General features: G+C 38.1%; 1 protein-coding gene across 1 annotated transcript in view; it reads left to right on the forward strand.

Annotated features, from left to right (window-relative positions):
- Positions 1-25,500, forward strand: part of LOC120529425 (collagen alpha-1(XXI) chain-like) — a 260,096-nt gene that overhangs the window by 13,761 nt on the left and 220,835 nt on the right. Inside the window, exon 2 of the mRNA XM_039753207.1 lies at positions 12,906-13,038. Coding sequence (XP_039609141.1) covers positions 12,948-13,038 — 91 coding nt within the window. The 5' untranslated portion in view covers positions 12,906-12,947. The remainder of the gene's footprint in view (positions 1-12,905; positions 13,039-25,500) is intronic.

Below are 25,500 nucleotides of genomic sequence, written 5' to 3' on the forward strand. Positions count from 1 at the left end.
TGCTATAAAGTCACTTCAAGCCGGGAAAGCAGCAGGCCCTGATGGCTACCCTGCAGTATTTTATAAGAAATTCTCCGCTCAGATAGCTCCCCTCCTATTAGCAACATTTACGGAAGCTAGAGACAATCAAACTCTTCCTCAAACTTTTTGCCAATTATTAATCATTGTTTTTCCTAAACAAAATAAGGACTTATTACAATGTGCATCATACAGACCAATTTCACTTTTGAATAATGACGTTAAGATACTCTCAAAAATCATAGCTAGAAGGATGGAGAAAGTGCTCCCTTCGGTAATATCACAAGATCAAACTGGATTTATCAAGGGTCGACACTTATCTTCCAATCTTCGACACCTGTTTAATGTAATATACTCACCAACTAAGTCAAACACCCCAGAAATATTATTATCATTGGATGCAGAAAAAGCATTTGACATGATTGAATGGAAATACCTTTTTACTACATTGGAGAAATTTGGGTTTGGCCTGAACATTTGTGCATGGATCAAACTACTGTATACCAATCCAGAATTGTTTGTATCAACAATATTTGTTCAGACTACTTTAAACTAGAACGTGGTACCAGACCAGGATGCCCCTTGTTACTGCTGCTATTTCCAATCGCCATTGAACCACTGGTAGTTCACTGTCGTAATACAGATCAGATATAAAGGGGATTATCAGAGAAGGACTGGAACAGAAAATTTCTCTATATGCAGATGATATGGTACTGTATATATCAGACCACAAAATTCTGTGCCTGCAGTCTTAACAGCACTCACAGAATTTCAAAAGATCTCTGGTCTCAGAATTAATCTGAATAAAAGTGTACTCTTTCCAGTGAATTCTCAAGCATATAATATTAGATTAGACACCCTACCTTTTATCATTGCAGAACAGTTTAAATACCTAGGGGTAAACATCACAAGTAAACATAAAGCTCTTTATCAACAAAATTTTGCCGTCTGCATGGAAAAAATTAAGCAAGACTTGCATAGATGGTCAACCCTTCATCTCACTCTAGCTGGAAGAATTAACACTGTTAAGATGAATATTCTTCCTAAGCTTCTTTTTTATTTCAAAACATTCCAATATACATCAATAAATCATTTTTAAGCAATTAGATTCAACAATAACCTCATTTATTTGGAACTCAAAACATCCATGTATCCAAAGAGCGACCCTACAAAGACAAAGGCAGAAGGTGGCATGGCTCTACCTAATTTCAGTTTTATTACTGGGCAGCAAACATACAAGCTATAAAACCTGGACACAAATAGATGAACATACACAGGCCTGGTCCACAATAGAAGTAAAATCCTGCAGTACTTTTTTATATTCCCTGCTCTGTGCCCCAATAAATGCAAGTTATCAGCAATATACTAATAACCCAATTGTGCTTCACTCACTCAGAATATGGAACCAATGTAGAAAGCATTTTAAGATGGAGAAGCTTTTATCTGTGGCACCTCTGCAAGAGAACCACCTCTTTCAACCTTCACAAACATATGCAGTTTTAATATCTGGAAAAAATTTGGGATTAACTTGCTTAGAGATCTTTATATAGACAACATCTTTGCATCCTATGAACAATTACATTCCAAATTTAACATTCCAGCTACACATTTCTTTCACTATCTTCAAATTAGGAACTTTGTTAAACAGAACCTGCCCGATTTTCCTCATCTTGCACCCTCGTCCATGCTGGAAAAAATATTGCTCAATTTCAAGGACTCAGACACCATCTCTGCAATATATAAAATTATTTTACAGTCCCTCCCTTTCAAAGATCCAAGAGGACACTGGGAAAAAGATCTCTTAATCAATATATCAGAAAAGGAGTGGAAAGTAGCAATGCAGAGAATTCACTCGAGCTCCATATGCGCAAAGCATACAATTATTCAACTCAAAATTATATATCAAGCACATCTGTCTCGCCTAAAACTCTCCAAAATGTTTCCAGGGCAAGATCCAACCTACGAACGCTGCAATCAAGTCCCAGCCTCACTGGGTCACATGTTTTGGTTGTGCACCAAATTAACATCATTCTGGGCCAAAATTTTTAATTACCTTTCAGACAGCCTTGGTCTCACAATCCCTCCTAACCCATTAACAGCTGTGTTTGGGGTTCTTCCAGATGGGTTTAAAGTGGAGAAGGAAAAACAAACTGTGATTGCATTCACTACACTGGCACGCAGACTTATTTTGCTAAACTGGAAGAATCCTAACTCGCCTGTTTTAAGTCAGTGGGAAACCGATGTTTTATACTATTTGAAATTGGAAAAAATCAAATACTCAGTTAGAGGAGGATCTGTACAGAATTTTCAAAACATGGCAGGATCTAATCTGTAATATTTTAGAAAAGCTCTTAAAGCACAGAGGAAGCAATTATTTCTGCATTTCTTTTTCTTCTCCATTAATCTCTATTGGCTTATCACACTTTAACACAATTTAGGTATGTTTACAAGCCTTACGTTTTACTCCGTTGGCCATGCTCTTTCTCTCAGGGGTGGGGGTCGACTTGTTCTCAATCCTACTTTTTGTAAAAATTGATTGATTTATATGGAATGATTACAATAAAATTAATAAATAAAGAGAAATCTGGACAAAGCCTAATGGGGGACAAAGGCCCAAGATGGGCACATAAATACTGTATAACATTACTGTTATCAACTTAGAAAGTTGCTAGAATAACAGGACTTTTACTTTGTAATATATAGCACCACACAAAATATGGCTGTATTTTTATAATATATATAAAGAATTGTTTCTCTGTTGTTTTGGGGGTTGGGTAACACAACAGCAGAGTCAAGTTAGGCATTTTCAGAATTTTTGATACCCTCAGCCTAAAAGGTTTACCATCACTGGGATAGAGTCTACTCTCGCTGATACCTTTTTTTTTTGTGCATCACCCTACTCTGGAATGTCGTCAACTGATGTGGCTAAAGTAGACAGGTGCATGAAGTCACCCAACCTTAGCAGGTGTTCCTGATTAGTTGCCTCTAATTTGTTGGGTGAGTCATTCATTTTGGGTAGACTCCCCATTTTACCTTCATTAAAGCAGGGAGGTCTGTTTCTCCTTGACATCCATTTGTCCTGTAGGAGCAAGTGATACTCAGTTCCTTTCAATATTGTATGGAGCCCCATTGCACTGTCTCTGTTGTTTTCCCATCTAATGGCTTTTCTGGTAGTTCTTCGCCCCATCTCTGGTTCCAGGTGTCAGTGGTGGATGTGTGGGTTTAAGGTCTGGATTTTGGTTACAATTTTTTCCAGGACCCTGCCAATCAACGGTCCAGGAAATCCTCACAACTACGCCAATTAAGCCCCAAACCGCAGGCACAGTAATGTCCAAGCACAATTCCAGGCCCAAATAAGGGATTTTATTTTTTGGTTTCCAACACCTTTTAAAGAATTACCAACCACAATACACCAATACAAATTATCCTTCCAATTGCAACAAACTCAAATCGTCACCTGTGAATCTAAGATGTTTAAGAGGCATTGGCGGTTGTCGAAAGGTGTAAAATATTTGGCCATTTCGGTACACTTAAAAGCGACAACCGAATAATTCAGCGGAAGCCATCAACTCACATACAGAACCATAGGTGAAGGGCTTAAGCATTTCACTTTTATAGTGCTCCTGTGTAGTATAATTATCTCCTGTACCATCATCAGTCCACACCTTGCACCTGTCCCAGTCATTCAATACATAAGACACAATGTTCCTCCGGATATCAAGAGTGAGCCTGATATGGCCGTGCAATATGTAACAAAGAGAATGGAAAAGGTAGGTGCCATCTACGGGCATGGAAACCACTCGGTAAGTGACAGTTCTTTGATCGATGGTGATCACCTCGATAGACATGTTAATGGGGGTACGGTTGGAATGATAAAGGAAATAGGTACCTGAACAATGTAAAGTAAGTCTAAAATACCTACATAATAACTATAATCATAATAAACGAACAATAAAACAGCAGAGAAGCCGTGGATTAAATAAAAAGGCTGTAGTTATCAGCAGGGAGATGTGAATCCCGTGGCGAAGCAAGGAAGGGAATGTAGAGACTGGAGCGACGGACGGCCTTATATAGGCAGGCAGCCAACAACGTGGGAGGCATTGGGATGGTGGACCTAATGTCGCCTCACACGGTGACTGAGCTGCAGGCTATGGACATATATATGTACGTAAGTAGGATTCAGTTAGCGTTGGGAACCCGCGTACCAAATTTCTTGAAGATGGGCCCATAAGTAACAAAGACCGTTAAAAAGTTCAATATGTTGGCTGACAGTGGCATCATACCACTGAAATAAGTACGTACATTGGTTTCGGTTAGCGCAGGGAAGCCGCCTACCAGATTTCGTGAAGATGGGGCCATAAATAAAAAGTTCAAAATGGCGGACGTTGTCGACCATTATGACCGTTACGCGTAGAATTTCGAAATGAAACCTGCTTAACTTTTGTAAGTAAGCTGTAAGGAATGAGCCTGCCAAATTTCAGCCTTCTACCTACACGGGAAGTTGGAGAATTAGCGACGCTGGAAAGTACAATATGGCTGACAGTGGCGTCATACCACTGAAATAAGTACGTACATTGGTTTCGGTTAGCGCAGGGAAGCAGCCTACCAAATTTCATGAAGATGGGGCCATAAATAAGAAAGTTCAACATGGCGGACGTTGTTGACCGTTATGACACATGCATAGAATTTCGAGATGAAACCTGCTTAACTTTTGTAAGTAAGCTGTAAGGAACGAGCCTGCCAAATTTCAGCCTTCTACCTACACGGGAAGTTGGAGAATTAGTGACGTTGGAAAGTTCAATATAGCAGCCGACAGTGGCGTCATACCACCGAAATAAGTACGTACATCGGTTTCAGTTAGCGCAGGGAAGCCGCCTACCAAATTTCGTGAAGATGGAGCCATAAATAAGAAAGTTCAACATGGCGGACGTTGTCGACCGTTATCGACCGTTATGACCGTTACGTGTTTTGTAAGTAAGCTGTAAGGAATAAGTCTCCCAAATTTCAGCCTTCTACCTACATGGGAAGTTGGAGAATTAGTGATGAGTGAGTGAGTGAGTCAGTCAGTCAGTGAGGGCTTTGCCTTTTATTAGTATAGATAAGAGGCAATGCGAGAACTACTGAGAATCATTACCTCTCCACCCCGGAGATTAGAATTAACTTCTATCTCTGTCACTGTGTTGGATTTGGAAATTCTCCACGAGTCTTGGTTTTTCTCTGTCTACTTCAATTTCTACACCCCTGCTGAAGATGTATTTAAGAGTAATTTGTGACTCTAGAATGGCGCAACATGAATGAGTGTGCATTTGTGTGCTCTGTAGGGGAATGCCTTGGTTTCAGCTTTGATGTTGCCATGATAGACATAGGTTCAGTGCAATCATGTAAGGGAAGAAATAGTTTTAAAAAATGGATAACTGAGGAATAAATCTTAAAAAAATTACTGGTGTGGAACGTTTAAAAGATAGGAAGATCATATTGTAGGGCACATTCAAGTCTCTTGTAAATAACACTGATAAAAGATTAACTTAAATTGGTTGGCAGTAGATTTTTTTATTTGCATAATACATCCATCCATTATCCAACCCGCTATATCCTAACTACAGGGTCACGGGGGTCTACTAGAGCCAATCCCAGCCAACACAGGGCGCAAGGCAGAAGGTGCGTGCACACACACACACAGCACACACTAGGGACAATTTAGGATCGCCAGTGCACCTAACCGGCATGTCTTTGGACTGTGGGAGGAAACCAGAGCATCCAAATTATGTGAATTTCCCCTTGGGATTAATAAAGTATCTATCTATCTATCTATCAGAGAAAACCCACGCAGACACGGGGAGAACCCGGGAAGTGAACCCGGGTCTCCTAACTGCGAGGCAGCAACGCTACCCACTGCACTATTTGCATTATATAAACATTATTTGTATATTCTCTGTTGCTGCAAATCAATTTATGTTTTGTTACTCTGAAAAATACAATTACAGTTTTTATATATTCTGTGGTAGGCTTTGGTTGTGCTTTTTGTCACTTCAGTCAGATTATTATCATTTTAAAAGCCATCAATTTATGCTAGAAGCATTTTGTTGTATTGTGTTCATAAGCCTGTACTGATTATTTTTCACTGTCTTCTGGTAGGGCTTATTCTCCTTGACTCCCAATGGAGCTTGAATAAAATAGTAAGTAATAATGGTTTAGTAAGTAAGAGTAAAACTTGGGATAATTAGACTGGCTATATGTAAAATGCTCAAAAAATGAAAGGAACAATTTGAAAACACATCAGATCTCAATAGGAAAAAAAACATGCTGGATAGCTATACTGATATGGACTGGGTAATTTGTTAGAAATGAAAGGATGCCACATCGTTTGATGGAAATGAAAATAACCACCCTACACAGAGCTGAATTCAAAGACACCCCAAAAATCAAATTGAAAAAATGATGCAGCAGGAGAGTCCATTTTGCCGACATTTCGTTGCAGCAACTCAAACTCATACTCCGTAGTTTTTATGGCCCCCATGTACTTGTGTACATGCCTGAAAACGTCGGGGCATGCTCCTAATGAGATGACGAATGGTGTCCTGGGGGATTTCCTCCCAGATCTAGACCAGGGCATCACTGAGCTCCTGGACACTCTGAGGTGCAACCTGGAGGCGTTGGGTGGACCAAAACATAATGTCCCAGAGGTGTTCTGTTGGATTTAGGTTAGGCAAGTGTGAAGGCCAGTCACTTGGTATCAATTCCTTCATCCTCTAGGAACTGTCTGCATACTCTCACCACATGAGGCCGGGCATTGTCTTGCACCAAGAGGAACCCAGGACCCACTGCACCAGCATAGGGTCTGACAATGGGTCCAAGGATTTCATCCCGATACCTAATGGCAGTTAAGGTGCCGTTGTCTAGCCTGTAGAGGTCCGTGCGTCCCTCCATGGATAAGCCTCCCCAGGACATCACTGACCCACCACCAAACTATGCAAACTACGCTAAACTATGTTACAGGCATCATAATGTTCTCCACAGCTTCTCCAGACCCATTCACTTCTGTCACATCTCTGAAAAGTACAGGGCGCCAGTCGTGGACCTGCCAATTCTGGTATTCTATGGCAAATGCCAATCAAGCTCCATGGTGCCTGGCAGGTAGCACAGGGTCCACTAGAGGATGTTGGGCCCTCATGATGTCTGTTTCTGATTGTTTGGTCAGAGACATTCACACCAGTGGCCTACTGGAGGTGATGTTGTATGGCTCTGGCAGTGCTCATCCTGTTCCTTCTTGCCCAAGGGAGCAGATACCGGTCCTGCTGATGGGTTAAGGACCTTCTACGACCCTGTCCAGCTCTCCTAGAGTAACTACCTGTCTCCTAGAATCTCCTCCATGCCCTTGAGACTGTGCTTGGAGACACAGCAAACCTTCTGGCTATGGCACATATTGATGTGCCATCCTGGAGAAGCTGGACTACCTGTGCAACCTCTGTAGGGTCCAGGTATCGCCTCATGCTACCAGTAGTGACACTGACCATAGCCAAATGCAAAACTGGTGAAAAAACAGTCAGAAAAGATGAGGAGGGAAAAATGTCAGTGGCCTCCACCTGTTAAGTCCTGTTTTGGGGGTTGTCGCATTGTTGCCCCTCTAGTGCACCTGTTGTTAATTTCATTAACAGCAAGGCAGCTGAAAATGATTCATAGCTCCCTCTGCTACTTAACTGACTAGATCAACATCCCAGAAGTTTTATTGACTTGATGCTATACTCTGATTAAAAAGTGTTCCTTTAATTTTTTTGAGCAATATATACATGTATTTTGACTAATAGCACATTTTTAATGTTCATCAGGATCTCAGATTATACAGTTTGTCATAAAACCTAATGAAGCTGATAACCTTTGGGTATATTATCTGAAGAAATGCTGGCTGACTCTGTAACTGCTTCATGGAGAAAATGTTTTTGATTTAAGCAAAAACATTAACTAACTTTTCTTTTTTCATTTTCTAAACCATATACTGTACAACCTTCTACTTAGTTGCTTCCTGAGCAAAGTTTTTAATTTTTAGAAATAATAAGGTTCTTAAAAAAGAAGTAAAACAAACAGAGCCAGCTGTGGGAACCCACCCTATCCAAACATGCTTTTCTTAGTAATTGAAGGAGTACTTTGACAAGATGAAAAAGTTCATTGCTCTCGTTGCACCTCAAACATGTATTTCAGTTTTCTGAAGCCTGTTAGTATCAATGTTTCTAGAACACAAAGGGAACCATTAGCTTTGGTGTGGTACCATTAATGTGAGCTCTCTGGCACTGTACAATGAGCTTTTTTGTGATTTTTTTAAATCTCAGAAAATATGTATATCAATGTGCCTGGCTTATATGGCAAATGACACTAGAATCTTTCTTTAAAATCCCACCCAAGTGCCCAACATAGTTTCTACAATCCTTTCATTCCATCAAATTCACCAGTGTATGTTGTTCTTGTAGTATGTGAAAACCTGCTCCTGAAAAGACAAGAGCCTACATGGTTTTGAGCTGAAGGAAGTATATTTTACTTTATGCACCATAACAACAGCATGGTTGTATATATGGTATAACCATGAGTAAGTTATTGTATGACTGTAAGATGTCCCTGAAAAAGTAACGCTAAAGAATAAAATTGACAAACTGTGGACAGACCTTTCATGACTATCAGAATAAGTTAACAGTGTTCTGTTTAATACAGACACTACTAAAATGAAGCCTATTTAGTTTACCCTCATAAACGATGGGATGGCAGTTTAAGGCCAGAAGAAAGAGGTGGTCTTTCAGCCTGGATCTGAATGCCAGAATAGATTGAGTGTTATGAATAAAACTGGGAAGAGAGTCACACATAGTAGGCGCTGCAAAGCTGAATGAACACACACCAATAGTTACATAGCGGGGGGTTTGCAAAAGTGAGAATTGGTTTGACAGAAGACCTCAGTGGAATTATATCGTGTAAGAAGCTTAAAGAAATGTTTTAGTCTCAGAGTAATAGCTACAGTATATACCTCACTACCAAAATTTTGAGCATGATTAGATATCTGATAGGGGGCCAATGTAAACAAGCAAATTAAAGGGTAATATGATCACAGTGATTTGTTCCAGTCAAAAATCAGGAAGCAGCGTACTGAACAAGTTGTACTTTGTTGATACTTTATACCTGGAAAACATTTAAAAATACAATTAGGGCTGTACTGTAAAGTTTTTTCTTTGTGACTATAAATCCTCCTGTTAAAACACTATAATAACTCATTACATTATTTATGATACTCAGTTTATTTTCCTGCTTTTGATACATTCAGTCCTTTTTGATATTTCCCTTTCTCAATTAAATGTACACATCTATACAACACAAATAAATAAATAAATAAATAATAACTAAACAGAAAGAACTTTTCAGAACCCTAAGATTGCATTCAGTGTGGTAGTTGTCCAGTATTCAAGAAAGCTTTCATATCTTGTGGAATAGCTAGACAGAATCCCACATTAAGTAAAATTAATTTATTTTCTGCATGTCTTCAGTTTATTAACATGGGAGTTTTACTTACTGTATACAGACATCTGATAGAAATTGCCTACTTGTATAAACTGCCCCATTAGGTATGTTGATATCTGAAAATTACAAAACTGCTTTTTTTTACAATGTTCAAATGTTAATGAGTTTACAAAAAATATGTATTTTCATTGCAAATACTCTCTCTTCTAATACTCCTTTTATGAAGAGTATAAGTAAGTTTCATGTCAATCCAAGACCTATAGAAGCATGGAATATACTATCAAAAAACATACATATATGGTACTATTTTTGACATTTTCGGTTAATTAAAATTGATAACCTTGGTGGAATTGAATTTCCTGGTCCCATTCAAACATACTTATGTTCTTACTAGACATTAAGCCTGTTAAAATAACGGGCGCTAGAACAGTAGTGCATAAACATTTGTATGAACAGTCTATATTAAATGGCAAGGGACCTTGTATGTGGCTGTAATATGTGTCACTGTATTGTGTGCCTTTAATTTTCTCTCTCAGTAATACTGGTTTGTATTTCCGTGAAATGCCTGTAATTTTGTCTGACAGTAATACAGTGGAACCTCGGTTCATGACCATAATTTGTTCCAAAACTCTGGTTGTAACCCGATTTGGTCGTGAACCGAAGTAATTTCCCCCATAGGATTGTATGTAAATACAATTCATCCGTTCCAGACCGTATGAACTGTATGTAAATATATACATTTTTTAAGTTTTAAGCACAAATATAGTTAACTATACCATAGAAAGCACAGCGTAATAGTAAACTAAATGTAAAAACATTGAATAATATTAAGAAAATCTTGAACAACAGAGAAAACTAACACTGCAAGAATTTGCTATAGCCTTATGACCGCCGCTAAAAACTCTTTTTTAATGAGTTTTAAGCACAGGGGAAAAAATGAACATTTGAAAAATCTGTAATTTAATAAACAACCAAGAAAAGTAACATTGCAACAATGCACGCGCGCGCCTGTGTGTGTGTTTCTCTCTTGCGCGTCTTTGTGTGTGTCTCTCGCATGTGTGTCTCTTAAGCGCATGCCTCTGTGTCTGTGTGTGTCTGTCTGTCTCTCGCCTGTGTGTGTGTCTGTTTGTCAGTCGCGCGTGCCTGTGTGTGTGTGTGTCGCGTGTGTGTGTGTGTGACTCGGGCGCCTGTGTGTGTGTGTGTGACTCGCACGCGCCTGTGTGTGTGCGTGACTCGTGCCCGCCTGTGTGTGTGTGTGTGTGTGTGTGTGTGTGACTCATGCACGCCTGTGTGTGTGTCTGTCTCTCTGTCTGCACAGGGAATACACAGGAAGAGACTGAACACGTGCAGTGTGGCCCCGCGCATGCGCATCTTCACCAGAAGACACACACGGACACTGGACGCACACAAGGGTTTTATTAAACAGGAATAGTGTTTATCATGACTTTTCAATAGTGAAATGAGAAATATCATGGTGTTTTAATAAAATAGAAGTTGACTGTTGCAAATAGATATACAGTAATCCCTCCTCGATCGCGGGGGTTGCGTTCCAGAACCCCCGCGATAGGTGAAAATCCGCGAAGTAGAAACCATATGTTTGTATGATCATTTTTATATATTTTAAGCCCTTAGAAACTCTCCCACACTGTTTATAAATATTCTCCGCACAGTTATACAATAAACCCTTGTTTATCGCGGTTAATCCGCTCCGGACAGATAAATGAATTTCCACGAAGTAGGATTCTTTATTTATAAATCTAATATTTTCGCAGTTAGAGCACAGAAAACCTGTTTACGACCTTCTAAATATGTTTTTTAACATTATTAGAGCCCTCTAGACATGAAATAACACCCTTTAGTCAAAAGTTTAAACTGTGCTCCATGACAAGACAGAGATGACAGTTCTTTCTCACAATTAAAAGAATGCAAACATATCTTCCTCTTCAAAGTGCGCGTAAGGAGCGGAGAATGTCAGAGAGAGAGTAAAGTAAACAATGAAAAATCAATAGGGCTGTTGCGCTTTTAAGTATGCAAGCACCGCGATAAAGCAGCGGCAATGAAGGGATCAATGCGAAGGTAGCCTTTCAGCATTTTTTACAGGAGCATCCCTATCTTCTAAGCAAACAGCCTCTGTGCAAAAAGCCCCTCTGCTCACATCTCCTCCGTCAAGCGCAGAGAACGTCAAAGAGAGAGAGAGAGAGCGAGCGCGAGATTAAAGCAAACAATCAAAAAATCAATAAGTGTGCTTTTGGACGCACCTCGATAAAGCGGCATTTCTTAGAGGATCGTCCGTATCCACTAGCCAAACAGCTTCTATGCAAGCAGCACCTCTGCTCACACCCCCTCCGTCAGGCGCAGAGAATGTCAGAGAGGGTGAGATAGAGGCAGAGACAAGCAAACAATCGAGCACCGCGCAGAAGGCATATGTTATAGCATTGAGGAGTTTTAGTTAATATGTAATACGTGCTCTGATTGGGTAGCTTCTAAGCCATCCGCCAATAGCGTCCCTTGTATGAAATCAACTGGGCAAACAAACTGAAGAAGCATGTACCATAAATTAAAAGACCCATTGTCCGCAGAAATCCTGAATCCGAAAAATCCATAATATACATTTACATATGCTTACATATAAAATCCGCGATAGAGCAAAACCGCGAAAGTCAAAGCGCGATACAGCAAGGGATCACTGTATGTCTAATTTATAACTGTGTATTGATTTGTAATGCCTTACATAATTTAACAGTGAGAGCATTCACATGGCAATTTAGAGTGCAATTGACTCAATTATTTAATTCAGTTCAGTTTATTTTTATATATTTTTGTATAGTGCTCTTCACTGAGTGCAGGCACAGAGGCCTATGACATGATCTAAGCCAAAACTCAAAAACAAACTTTAGAAATTCCTAAGTACATAACAAGTATGCATAAAGACACAGATTTGTTTGAACAGACTGGAAAATAAAGTAGTTTCAAACTGATTAATATACAGTGAATTGAGCTCAGCAACATGTGTCCATTAATTTATTTGTTGAACTATGGCCGTAACCGATAAGATTATAGTACAAATTAAAAGGAATGCATATATTTTTGTAACAATGGATATGTACAGTTCATTAAAACATTAGCTGGAAAATAAAATAAACAATAAAAAGTTTAAAAGTTAATAGATACAAAGTAGGAGGAATTGTATTTTACAGTGTAAAGAATAGCTCATTTCTTTGATGAGGCTTAAGCTTAAACAACTTCAACAAGAATGTTAAGTAAAGACCTTGTGTTTTGATTTGCAATTAGTTATAAACATCCTTTACAGCTATGTTGTGTATTATTTGCTTCCTCTGATAAATATAATTAATCTGTTAAAAAACGTAAAATAATAGGTTCTTTTTTTCTAGGGTAAAGAAGAGATTGGGAGTTTCAACAGTTTCTGCACTACAATGAACTGCTGGTTGCCAAGATCATTAATTGTGTTTTTCGCATTGCCTTTTTTAATATGGACTATGCAAGAAGACGAAGTTTCCCGGGCTGGTAAGTTTATTTAAAATACTGCTATTTGTAATAATTTATTTTCTTATTTTAAGAGCATAAAAACCTTTGTGATTCAGCTCAGTAAAATAATGACACATGCTATTTTCAAAATTTTTTTCATGAAATATTTGATTCTTAATGCAATTAACAAATATCTGAATCATACAGCAAACATTTAAGTTTATGTTTATGTGAGTAATGGAGTTAGGTGTGGTTGACAATATGAAGACAGATTCTGAAGGGCTAAGCTAGAAGATGCTGCACCTGTTTTGCTGGGATCACCTTTACATAAACATCAGTTGCTTTTGAGGAAGTTGTATGGTTGGAAGCATCTGTCTTTCTAATGAGGCATTGTAAGCAACAATCCTTGCCTTCTCCCAGTAAACCAAAAATATATATACTATACAGTGATTAAAAAGTATTCACCCCTTTGGAGGTTTTCACATTATATTGTTATACATTGAGGCACAGTGGATTTACTTCAGCTTTTTTGACATTGACTACAGGTCTAAATTAATTACAAATATAAATCTGATAGCAGAAGTACTCAAATCCTTTAATATGACTCACCTAAATCATTACTGTTTTCCCAATTGGTTTAAGAAGTTGCAAAATTAGTTAAATGAATATTACTTGTCTGTAGTCAAGGGGTCTCAATTGATTTTAGTATAAAGGCAACTGTATCTGGAAGGTCCAATTTGAGGTGAGCCAGTATTATGGCCAAACCTAAACAATATTTTTACAAATGAACACTCCAAGCAACTGTGTGTAAATGTGAAATAAGTAGAAAATATCAGGGATGGATGCAAGAAAATATTCAAGACACTGAATATCCCTTGAAGTACAGTTAAATATCTTCTTCTTTTGGCTGCTCCCATTAGGAGTTGCCACATGAGATCATCTTTTTCCATATTTTCTGTCCTCTGCATCTTGCTCTGTTACACCCATCACCTGCATGTCCTCTCTCACCACATCCATATACCTTCTCTTATGCCTTCCTCTTTTCCACTTGCCTGGCAGCTCAATCCTTAGCATCCTTTTCCAAATATACCCAGCATCTCTACTCTGCACATGTCCAAACCAACATAATCTTGCTACTCTGACTTTGTCTCCAAAGCGTCCAACCTGAGCTGTCCCTGTAAAGTACTAATTTCTAATCCTGTCCATCCTCGTCACACTCAATGCAAATCTTAACACCTTTATCTATGCTACCTCTATTTCTATCTCCTGTTTTTTGGTCAGTGTCACCATCTCCAACTCATATAACATAGCTGGTCTCACTACCATCCTGTAGACCTTCCTTTTCACTTTTGCTGATACTTGTCTGTCACAAAACACTCCTGGCACTCTTCTTCACCCATTCCACACTGCCTGCATTTTCTTTTTCATCTCTCTTTCACAATCCCCATTATTATGTACTGTGGATAGTATTTAAACTCATTCTCCTTTTCTAAGTCTACTCCCTGCATCTTCACCATTCCACTGACCTCCCTCTCATTTAAACATATGTATTCTGTCGTTTTCCTACTGACCTTCATTCCTCTCTTCTCTAGATCATATCTCCATCTCTCCAGGGTCTTCTTAGCCTGCTCCCTATTCCCGCTACAGATCACGATGTAATCAACAAACATCATAGTCCACAGGGACTCCAGTCTAATCTCGTCTGTCAACCTGTCCATTACCATTACAAATAAGAAAGGGCTCAGAGCTGATCCCTGATGTAATCCCACCACCACACTGAGTGCAGCCATCATTCCTACCGCACCACAGACCTCACCACTGTCACACTTCCCTCGTACATATCCTGTACCACTCTTACATACTTCTCTGCCACTCCTGACTTCCTCATACAATACCACAACTCTTCTTGAGGCACCTTGTCATAGCTTTCTCCAGGTCCATAAAGACACAATTCAACTCTATCTGGCCTTCTCTATACTTCTCTATCAACACCCTCAGAGCAAACATCGCATCTGTGATGGTCTTTCCTGGCATGAAACCATACTGCTGCTCACTAATCATCACCTCCCTTGTTAACCTAGCTTCCTGTACGTTTTCCCATAACTTCATGCTGTGGCTCATCAATTTTATCCTTCTGTACTTACTACAGCTCTGCACATCCCCCTTACTCTTAAAAATTGGTACCAGTACATTTCTTCTCCACTCCTCTGGCATCCTCTCACTTTCCAAGATTCCATTAGACAATCTGGTTAAAAATTCCACTGCCATCTCTCCTAAACACCTCCTTGCTTTCACAAGTATGTCATCTGGACCATTCTTCATCCTCTTCATAGCTGTCCCTACTTCCTAATAGCTAATCCATTGCACTTCCTAATTCACTATCTCCACATCATCCAACCTTCTCTCTCTCTCTCTCTCTCTCTCTCATTCTCTTCATTCATCAGCCTCTCAAAGAACTCTTTCCATCTGCTCAACACAGTCTTCTCACTTGTGAGTACGTTTCCATCTTTATCCTTTATCACCCTAACCTGCTGCACATCGTTCTCATCATACACCTTTTCTTTAGCCGTCTCCACCTCTCTCTTAACCTTACACCTTATCTCCTTGTACTCTTGTCTACTTTCTGCATCTCTCTGGCTATCCCACTTCTTCTTCGCCAATGTCTTCCTCTGTATACTTTCCTGTACTTCCCCATTCCTCCTGCATTTTATCCTTGGCTTTGCCCTCACTCTCCTCTTCCAACTTTATCCTACAGACCACCATCCTATGCTGCCTAACAATGCTTTCCCCTGCCACCATTTTGCAGTCTTCAATCTCCTTCAGATTGACTCTCCTGCATAGGATATAATCTACCTGTGTGCATCTTCCTCCACTCTTGTATGTCACCCTATGTTTCTCCCTCTTCTTAAAATATGTATTCACCACAGCCATGTCCACCCCTTTTGCAAAATCCACTATCATCTGACCTTCTTCATTACTCTCCTTGACACCATACCTTCCCATCACCTCCTCATCCCCTCTGTTCCCTTCACCAACATGTCCATTGAAATCCGCTTAAATCACTACTCTCTGTCCCTTGGGTACACTGTCCATCACTTCATCCAACTCACTCCAGAAATTGTCTTTCTCATCCATCTCACACCCAACGTGCGGGGCATATGCACTAACAACATTCATCTTCACACCTTCAATTTCCATCTTCATAATCATCACTGTATCTGACACTCTTTTGACCTCCATAACACTGGACATACTGTTCCTTCAGAATAACCCCTAACCCATTTCTCCTCCCAATCACACCATTATAGAACAATTTGAATCCACTTCTGATCCACCTGGCCTTGCTCCCTTTCCATTTAGTCTGTTGCACGCACAATATATCAACCTTCCTTCTCTCCATCAAATCAGCTAACTGTCTCCCCTTATCAGTCATACTGACAACATTCAAAGTTCCTACTCTCAATTCCACTCTCTTTTCTTTCCTCCTCTCCTCCTGCCTCCGGATACGTCTCCCCCCTCTTCTTCTCCTTCTTCGGTGAACAGTAGCCCAATTTCCGCCATCACCCTGTTGACTAACAGCACTGTTAGCAGCCTTAGTTAACCCGGGCCTTGACCGATCTGGTATTGAAATCTGTATTGTTGTCTGCATATTGATCTGGCAAAATTTTACACCAGATGCCCTTCCAGACGTAACCCTCCCCATTTACCCGGGCTTGGGACCGGCACAAAGAAGCACAGTGGTTTGTGCATCCCCTGTGGCTGGTTTGGATCACAGTTAAACTAATCATTAGAAAAGAGAAATAGTATTGCACAGATGTACAGTAAATCTACCTAGAGCAGACTCGTAGTTTTATAGTAGAGTGGCAAAGATAAGACCATTTTTAAATAAATGCACAACATTTCTCCCAGAGTTTACCAGAAGGCACATGGGAGACTCTGAAGTCATCTGAAAAAAGGTTCTATGGTTTGATGAGACCTGAAAATGCGCTTCTTGGCCATTGGAGTAAGCACCATGTATTCAGACTCCTTCACTCTTTTTTCACATTTTGTTATATAGCCTTATGATAAAATCTTTTAAATTAATTTTTTTCTTTCTTCAAACAACACGCAATACCCCAGAATGTCAAAACGAAATACCATTGAATGTCAAAACGAAAAAGGGATGTTTAGAATTTTCAATAACTCTTTTGATTTTTATAAAAAAATCAATTCCCTATATTCTTAATAGTAATTTTATGATGAACAAAAAGTGTCATATTCAGTTTTTGTCTGGGGCAAATAATAAGTGAATAAATGCTCAATTTGTAACGAGATCCATGCATGAGCAGGAATTACAAACGTCTTTTAAAATGGTGGGAGTGAGAGGGGTGAACACTTTGTGGGGAGCGTTGTTAAGGGAGTTGGATGGTGTGTATACTGCTTGACCCTTATTTATCTCTAAGAAATTGAGTTGTACGGTACATTATGACTGCGATGCATTCTACATGCACCATTACATTTCAGTATTATTACTGGACTACTAATACAATTATTATTACTGGTCTATGATTTGATCTTTGTGCAAAACATGCTAAATAATATTAAGAAATTTACATGTCTTTCTTCCATAATGAAGGAGGTCATAAGAGTCAGATCTGCTTTTTATTTATTATGCAAGTAATGTTCCTTTTATCACTCTTTTGGGGAAAGCTGGATATATATATGTACATATACTGCCTGTTAATTGGTGACTGCAAACTGGCTGTATGTGGGTGTGTATGAGGAATAAACATCTGTATGAGTACTAGCCATTTTTTCCATCAATGTACACTCAGTAATCCATAATGACAAAGTGAAAACATGTTCTTAGAAAGGTTTGCCAATTTACTAACAGTTTAAAAATGAAAAATGAAAGCTCTCATCCATCCATTATCCAACTCGCTATATCCTAACTACAGGGTCACAGAGGTCTGCTGGAGCCAATCCCAGCCAACACAGGGCATAAGGCAAGAAATAAACCCCGGGCAGGGCACCAGCCCACCACAGAAAGCTCTCATTCATATAAGTATTCAGACCCTTAAGTAAGTACTTTGTTGAAGATCCTTTGGCAGCAATTACAGCTTTGTGTTTATGTAGGTAAGTCTCTGCAAGCTTTGCACACCTGGAATGGAGCAGGTTAGCCCTTTCTTCCTGGCAGATCCTCTCAAGCTCCATTAGGTTTAATGGGAAGTATCTGCAAACTGCCACCTTCAAGTCTTTCCACAGATGTTCAGTGGGCTTTAAGCCTGGCCTTTGGCTGGGCCACTCAAAGACATCAGATAAGCCTGAAGCCATTCAAGGGTTGCCTTGGGTGTATGCTTTGGGTCAATGGTGAGTTGTCACTTAAGTCTGTGTATATGGCTGCATTAATCCTTCCCTCGATTCTGACTACTCTCCCTGTCCCTGTCCCTGTCACTGAACAGTACCCCTATAGTATAATGCTGCTTCCACTGTACTTCACAGTAGAAATGATATTAAGCAGTACATTTTTGTCATCAGACCAGAGAAACATTTTCCTCATGCTCTCAGAGTCCAAGTGGGTTGTCATATGCCTTTTACTTAAGAGTACCTTCTGTCAAGCCACTCTACCAAAAACCTCTGGCTGGTGGACTGCTGTTGAGATGTTTGTTCCTTCTGTCAGGTTCTCCTATCTCAGTAGATGACTTCTGAAGCTCTGGTGCAGTGACCACAGGGTTCTTGGTCAACTCTTTGACCTAGTCTCTTCTTACCTGGCTACTCAGTTTGACTATACAGCTAACTCCATGTCCTGGTAGTTGCCCTGATCTATGCCTCACCACAATTTTATTGTGGAAGTGTACAGAAAGTTTCTTTGACTTCATGGTTTGGTTTTTGTCATTACATGCTTTGTGAATTTTAGGACTTTATATAAACAGGTGCCATTCTAAAGTATGTCTAATCAATTCAGTTTGTCACAAGTGGACTCACAACGAAGGACATGAATATTTTTATGAATGAGAGATTTCAGTTTTTGATTTTTTAATATATTTCCAAAACCTTCTGAAAATATGCTTTTAGTTTGTCATTATGGGTTATTGAGTGTAGATTGATGGACAAAAATGGCAAACTTATCCTTTTAAAATTAAGTCTACAGCAGAAAGCAAGGGTGTCTGAATAGTGTCTAAATACTTATTGATGAACAGTTTCCATTGATATAGGTTAGATGATATTTGCAATGGATATTAGACATTGCATCTGTTACTGGCTATAACACATCCATTCCAGGGAACACCAATTGTTACTGCATGTTGCTAAAATGTAAAAAAAAAAAAGAGAGAGAATAAATCATTGCCAAACAAAACATTTATTAAGTAGTCTAATGAAAAAGGAACAAAATGGCAAAAGCTTCAACAGGCACTGTATATGCTTTACAAAAATAATGAATGTTGCTCATTTATTTAAAGGCTGAATCCAAACTGCTATCTTTAATACTGACATGTGGATCATCCAGAATGTAAGGGCCCTACAGCTAATGGCTTAGCTTCATACACTAGTTTTAATTTTTTAGGGAGGTAAAGCAGGACTGCATCTTTGGACTACTAGATATACTCTACATCATGGGCATTAGTTTTGTATGCTAAAGTAGGGAGGTTTTGCAAACTATTTATGAATTTATATATCAAATGACGGACTTTACTGGGAGCCAGTTTAGTGACTTAGTAAAATTAATTAAGTGACTGTAGTTATTATTTTTAGATATAATTCTTTCTTCTGAATGTAAAGACAAGTTTTACTTATCCTTTGCTGTGTAGTAAAATAATATGATTAACATTATGAAAGACAAACTTAAATTCATCCATTTAATAAGTACATGCGACGGGAAAAAAATCCAAGGACACAGGAACAATGTACAAAATCTCCACTGGCTATACTGAGATTACAGTATATCTTGGGACCCTAGAGCTGTGTGGCAGCAGTTCTAACCACAGCACTGATGTTGTGTTCACTTCTAGAAGCTGCTAAATAAAATCACTTAAAAACAGTCTTCTTAAACTAAGTATCATTGAATGTTCCAGCATTCTCAGGATTATGTAAATATAGAGGGCTTGCTATGTTGCTTATAATTATGGTTAGCATGGATATAACATTAGACATGTTATTTTTAAGTTAAGACTGATTTTGGGGCTTTTTTGGCAATAATATTAGTGATAAAGGGAGCTCAGTCTATTGATATTTACTGTTTCATTTGACTATGAATTTCAGTCCAAGGCATTACCAGGAAAATTCATCAACAATTTCACTTTTTTAAAGAGCAGATTTTTTACTTGGGTTGCACTGGTTACAATTGGCTATGAACGTCTACATATTTAGTGGTGAATTGCACAGTTATGATTTGTTTAGAATTATGGGTATTATCTCTTCACAATTGTTAATCTACTGAAATCTAAGAACTAAACAAAGCACAAGGTGAAAACTTGGAATCAAAACTCAGAAAACAGAAAATCGAACAAAAATATTTCTAACAGCTCCTTTGCTTTTGCCTAAATCCAAATACTTCTGGTTTGTAACTACGGTACTTAAATATTCAGAGCTTTCAAAACTTAAGGGGCACATCTATGCATGCATGTGTATGGCACTGCATATAGTGCCATCTTCTGTAAAAATCATGTCAAAAGCTCAAACATCTACATATTGAAATATAAAGAAAACATAAAAATGTAAATATTTAATTATAAACTACATTTACAAAGATGTTAAAACACCATATGTATGAGCCAGTCACACAGCCAATTCTTAAACACAGGCTAAAGACTAGTGAAATATTTTTAAGTGGTCAGTTTAATCATCCTTTCACAAATTGGCCTCAGTTAGGCCAAAAGAAAGCACTTCAGGGTGGGTGGAGTTAATTGTTTTAAAGTTAGATGATTGAAATGTAATAAGTTTGGTTTTAAATATTATGTGTGATGCCATGAGCACAAGCGTTAAAATGACAAGATCAGACTGAAGTATAAATCACTACTTCATCTCCACTAAAGTTATTTTTTTTTTAACAGGAAGCACAATTTATTTGGCAATGTAGCACCTTTTGTGTTTATTACATCTGTTGTCTAACATTATATTTCATGTATGGTTTTGTGTTAGCTGCTTGTTTGTATTCTGCTAGTGTCACTAGTCAGTGGGAGAGATGCATGTAATAATCTTATTTTATAACATACACATGACAATACATTTAAACTTGAACATGATTCCATGGCATTATTATACAATAATTAAGATAATGTATACATGATGTTCTGTCTTTATTACCCTTTGTAAATTGTCAGTTTACACACAGCAGTATCATTAACCATATCTCTCCATGTAGGAGGTCATGTGAACTGTTGATTCCTGTTTAGAGTATTACAGCATTACTAGAAGACTGATTGCCATGGATTTTCACAAATAATGCATGAATAATTATATTTTTTTACACCTTTCTTAAGTGAAATACTTAAGCAATTCTGCTGTAATTAGACCACAATAAGAAATACATTCATCCAACAGTGAAGTCAGAATGTCTTTCTAGGCAAAGTAATTAAAATGAAGCAGACATTTCAACCGATCCAAAGAACTTAAAGTAAAACATAAGAACATGAGACATTTGACAAATGAGATGAGACCATTCAGTCTTTCAGGCTCGTTTGTCTGATAACAGCTAAGCTGTCCCAATATCTCATCCAAATTCTCCTTAGAGGATGTCAGCATTTCTGCGTTAACTATATAACTCGGTGGTTTGTTCCAGATTCCCAGAACTCTTTGTATAAAGATGTGCTTCCTGGCTTCAGTCCTAAATACTCTTCCCCTTAATTTCCACTGATGTCCTCGAGTACATAATTCACTGTTAAGTTGAAAGAACTCTGCTGGGTCTGCTTTATCAAAGGCTTTGAGAATTTTGAAGATCTGGATGAGTCCTCTGCACAGTCTCCCCTTTTCGAGACTTAAAAGGTTTAATTCTCAGAGTCTGTCAGAGTATGACATATCCTTACGTCCTGGGATGCAGTTGGTTGCCCTCCTCTGCACAGTGCTACAAAGTGCTGCTGTCTTTCTTGTAGTGGGATGAGCAGAACTGCACACACTACTCCAGATGTGGTCTCACTAGTTCATTATATAGACTAAGCAGAACATCCCTTTATTTATATTCAAACATTTTTAGGAAATGATGTAACATTTTTTTGTCTTTTTTATAAGCTTTTGTGCATTGTTTGGATGATGAGAACATTTTGCCAATATAAATCCTTAAATCCTTTTTCAGAGGTTGCTTCCTTTAGGCTAGTGTCTACCATCTTGTAACTATAATTGATGTTCATTTTGTCCACGTGTAGCACTTTGTACTTTCCGTTGTTACACTGCATTCATGTTCGTCCAGTTATGGGGCTTGTCCACGCCTTCCTGAATTGTTTTTGCTGCCTGCTCATTCAGTGTCTCCAGTTCCTCAAAAATTTGGATCAACTGTGAATTTCAAAAGTTTACATACAATACTCCATCCATCCATCCATCCATTTTCTAACCCGCTGAATCCGAATACAGGGTCACGGGGGTCTGCTACATACAATACTGAAATCTATAAATCAGATAAACTAACAATCTCAGGACAGACCCCTGAGGGACTCCACTAATGACCTAGTCAGTAAGGTAAAGGGTGAAATAACAGTACTAAAATTCTTAATAAAGTCAATATAGTAATTAGCTAATCCTGTGAATAGATAGTTCCAGAGATGGCAAAAGGATGTGAAGCCTCCAAATGCTTCAAAAAAGGCTTCAGTGACCTAGTCTTCTTTGCATGCCTGAAAAAGGGGATCACCCTAATGAGGTTAATCCCAGCTCCAGTGGTCTGCCTCAGGTATCACTTCAAATATAAAGGTAAATGTTTTAAAATTATGCCAAAAACCCCACAAGGAGAAGGATGACCATAAACCTTTCATCTTGTATGAACAGGGCAAACAAAGAATCATTATTTAATAAATGACTTATTTTTCAAAAATATAAGTGTACAAGGCAAAGCTCCTCACAGCAAAAAGAGGCACAAAAGTTTTTAGCAAGCAAGTTGAAATATGAAAGCCAAAAAAGAAATCAAATAAAAAAGCCAAAAGAGAAATCAAATAACAAAACATAAAATGGCTAAGGTAAAAAAAACAGAAAATCCAGATAAAAAATAATATTGACAGTAAAACTCCAAACAACTACAATACTTGACTGCTGGGTCCCACTTTTGACTGGAATAAACTGGCAGAAGGAGGACTCAGCAGTCATTACATCAGGGTGGCCCAGCCTCCTGGGGCTCCATCTGCAAAAAGCATAGAATTGAGACATATTTTACACAAATAATAAATGTTAAGATAAACTAACAGAAATAACTGTAATCATGAAATATAACTCGAAATTAACAAAAACAGCAATAAAACCTAAAAACACCTAATTGAAATGGATACATAGCACCAGACTGTAATGCAGCAAGTCATTCACCCTGCAGTTTGTACCTATAGAATTTAATGAAGACCTGTAGAAACAGATTGACTTTCATCAACATTCTTTAAAGGTGAACGTATAGTCAAACCCTCTTTGTTAGATATGTGCTGTTGTGCTGGCAAAACAGACAAGTTCCAAAGGTTTAAAAAGGTTAATAAAGCAAAGACCAGGAGAGAAAAATGCATTATAGGGGAAAAGGACAGTCGATAAAAAGGGTAGTATGTACAGGAACTATCAAAAAGCACTAACAAAAAACAAATTAAAAACCATGAAAAAGTGCTGCCAAAAGGTTCAACAATAAATAAGTATAATTTCCATTATTAATGCCTAAAAGTCTAAAGTAGATTTAAAAAATGTTTAACAAATTCAAATGTCTGCTTGTCCAATGTTGCATTCCACCATCTTATTTATTTATTTTTATTTTAATTTTATTGATTTTATTGTAATCATTCCATACAGATAGATCAATTTTTTACAAAAAATAGGATTGAAAACAAATCAACCCAACCCCCACCCCTGAGAAAAAGAGCAGGGCCAGTGGAGTAAAACTGGTCAAAATACATAAATTGATGAGTTTAATAGGTGGATAAAAAAAATGGGAAGAGAACCGGATAAAAAAAATGGGAAGAGAACCTATTTCCTCAGTGCTTTAAGAGCGTATTCTAAAATCTCTTGATTAGATCTATTCTAATCTATTGATCTATTCTAATCTATTGATTAGATCATGCCAGGTTTTGAAAAAGTTTTGCACAAATCCTCTAACTAAGAATTTTATTTTTTTCCAATTTCAAATAGTATAAAACATCAGTTACCCATCGACTTAAAAGAGGAGAGTTAGGATTCTTCCAGTTTAGCAAAATAAGTCTGCGTGCCAATTGTGTAGTGAAGGCAATCACAGTTTGTTTGTCCTTTTCCGCTTTAAGCCCATCTGGAAGAACACCAAACACAGCTGTTAATGGGTTAAGAGGGATTGTGACACCAAGGCTGCCTGAAAGGCAATTAAAAATTTCCAGTGCTTCAGTGCTCCATTGAAGAGGTTGTCGCTTTACATTATACATCAATAATGTTATGCAATATGGTTAGTTACCTTATGGGTAAGAGAAGAACCACATTAAATCATGCCATGTTAAAATATGTTAATAGTGAGGTATATGAGTGGGGAGTGCCAGACAGTAAGAAGCTTGGCCTAGTTTTTATTGTAGTAGAAGATTCAATGTAATGAGTATCATACAGTATTTCTAAGATGGGTAAGTTTATAGGTTGCCCCTGCCAGCGGCAAAATCATAGGATCTAAAGACAGCTATACTGAAATGTCAGAACATGTACTTAATAACATACTAGGGATGGAACAATATAAAAATGTAACATCACAATTACAATGACCAGTATTGTCATGGGTTTTGGTATTATCATGGTATTGTTAAAATATGGTAACTAAAAAAAGACACCATACACCATATTTTACATTGAAATAGAACAAACTATTGTCATTTAAAAACAAAACGTCACTGTCTCAGGTGTTTCAAACCAGATGTATTAATGCCAAATGATGTAAACAGACATAAGCAAACTACAAATAACTTACATGAACAACATTTATGTGTAGTTTGCAATAACCAGAAATACACATGCAAAATATAGATTTTTAACAAAATCAAAAACATGAACCACTTAAATATCCAACCGCTAACATTGAAAGTATAGAAATGTAAACAAATTAAATAACAGCAGTGCTTTACATATCTTCATAAAGAAATAAAGGCTCAATCTTTGATATATTTTACTTTTCCTTTATTGTAAATTGAAATGTAAAAATGTGGGTTAAATCTGTGACCTTTGAGGAAGACAATGTTCTCACCAGCACTGAACATTCTCTCTGATGTTACACTGGTTGCTGAAATGCATGAAAGCTTTCTGGCAGTCTTGGCAAGATGAGATAGCTCTGATGCATAGTCGTTCCACCACATCCGTAGATCTTCTTCTGCTTGAATGTATATCAGTGGAAGATAATTTAAATGT

The sequence above is a fragment of the Polypterus senegalus genome, chromosome 5 (genome assembly GCF_016835505.1).
Source record: "Polypterus senegalus isolate Bchr_013 chromosome 5, ASM1683550v1, whole genome shotgun sequence".
NCBI classification, from domain to species: Eukaryota; Metazoa; Chordata; class Cladistia; order Polypteriformes; family Polypteridae; genus Polypterus; species Polypterus senegalus.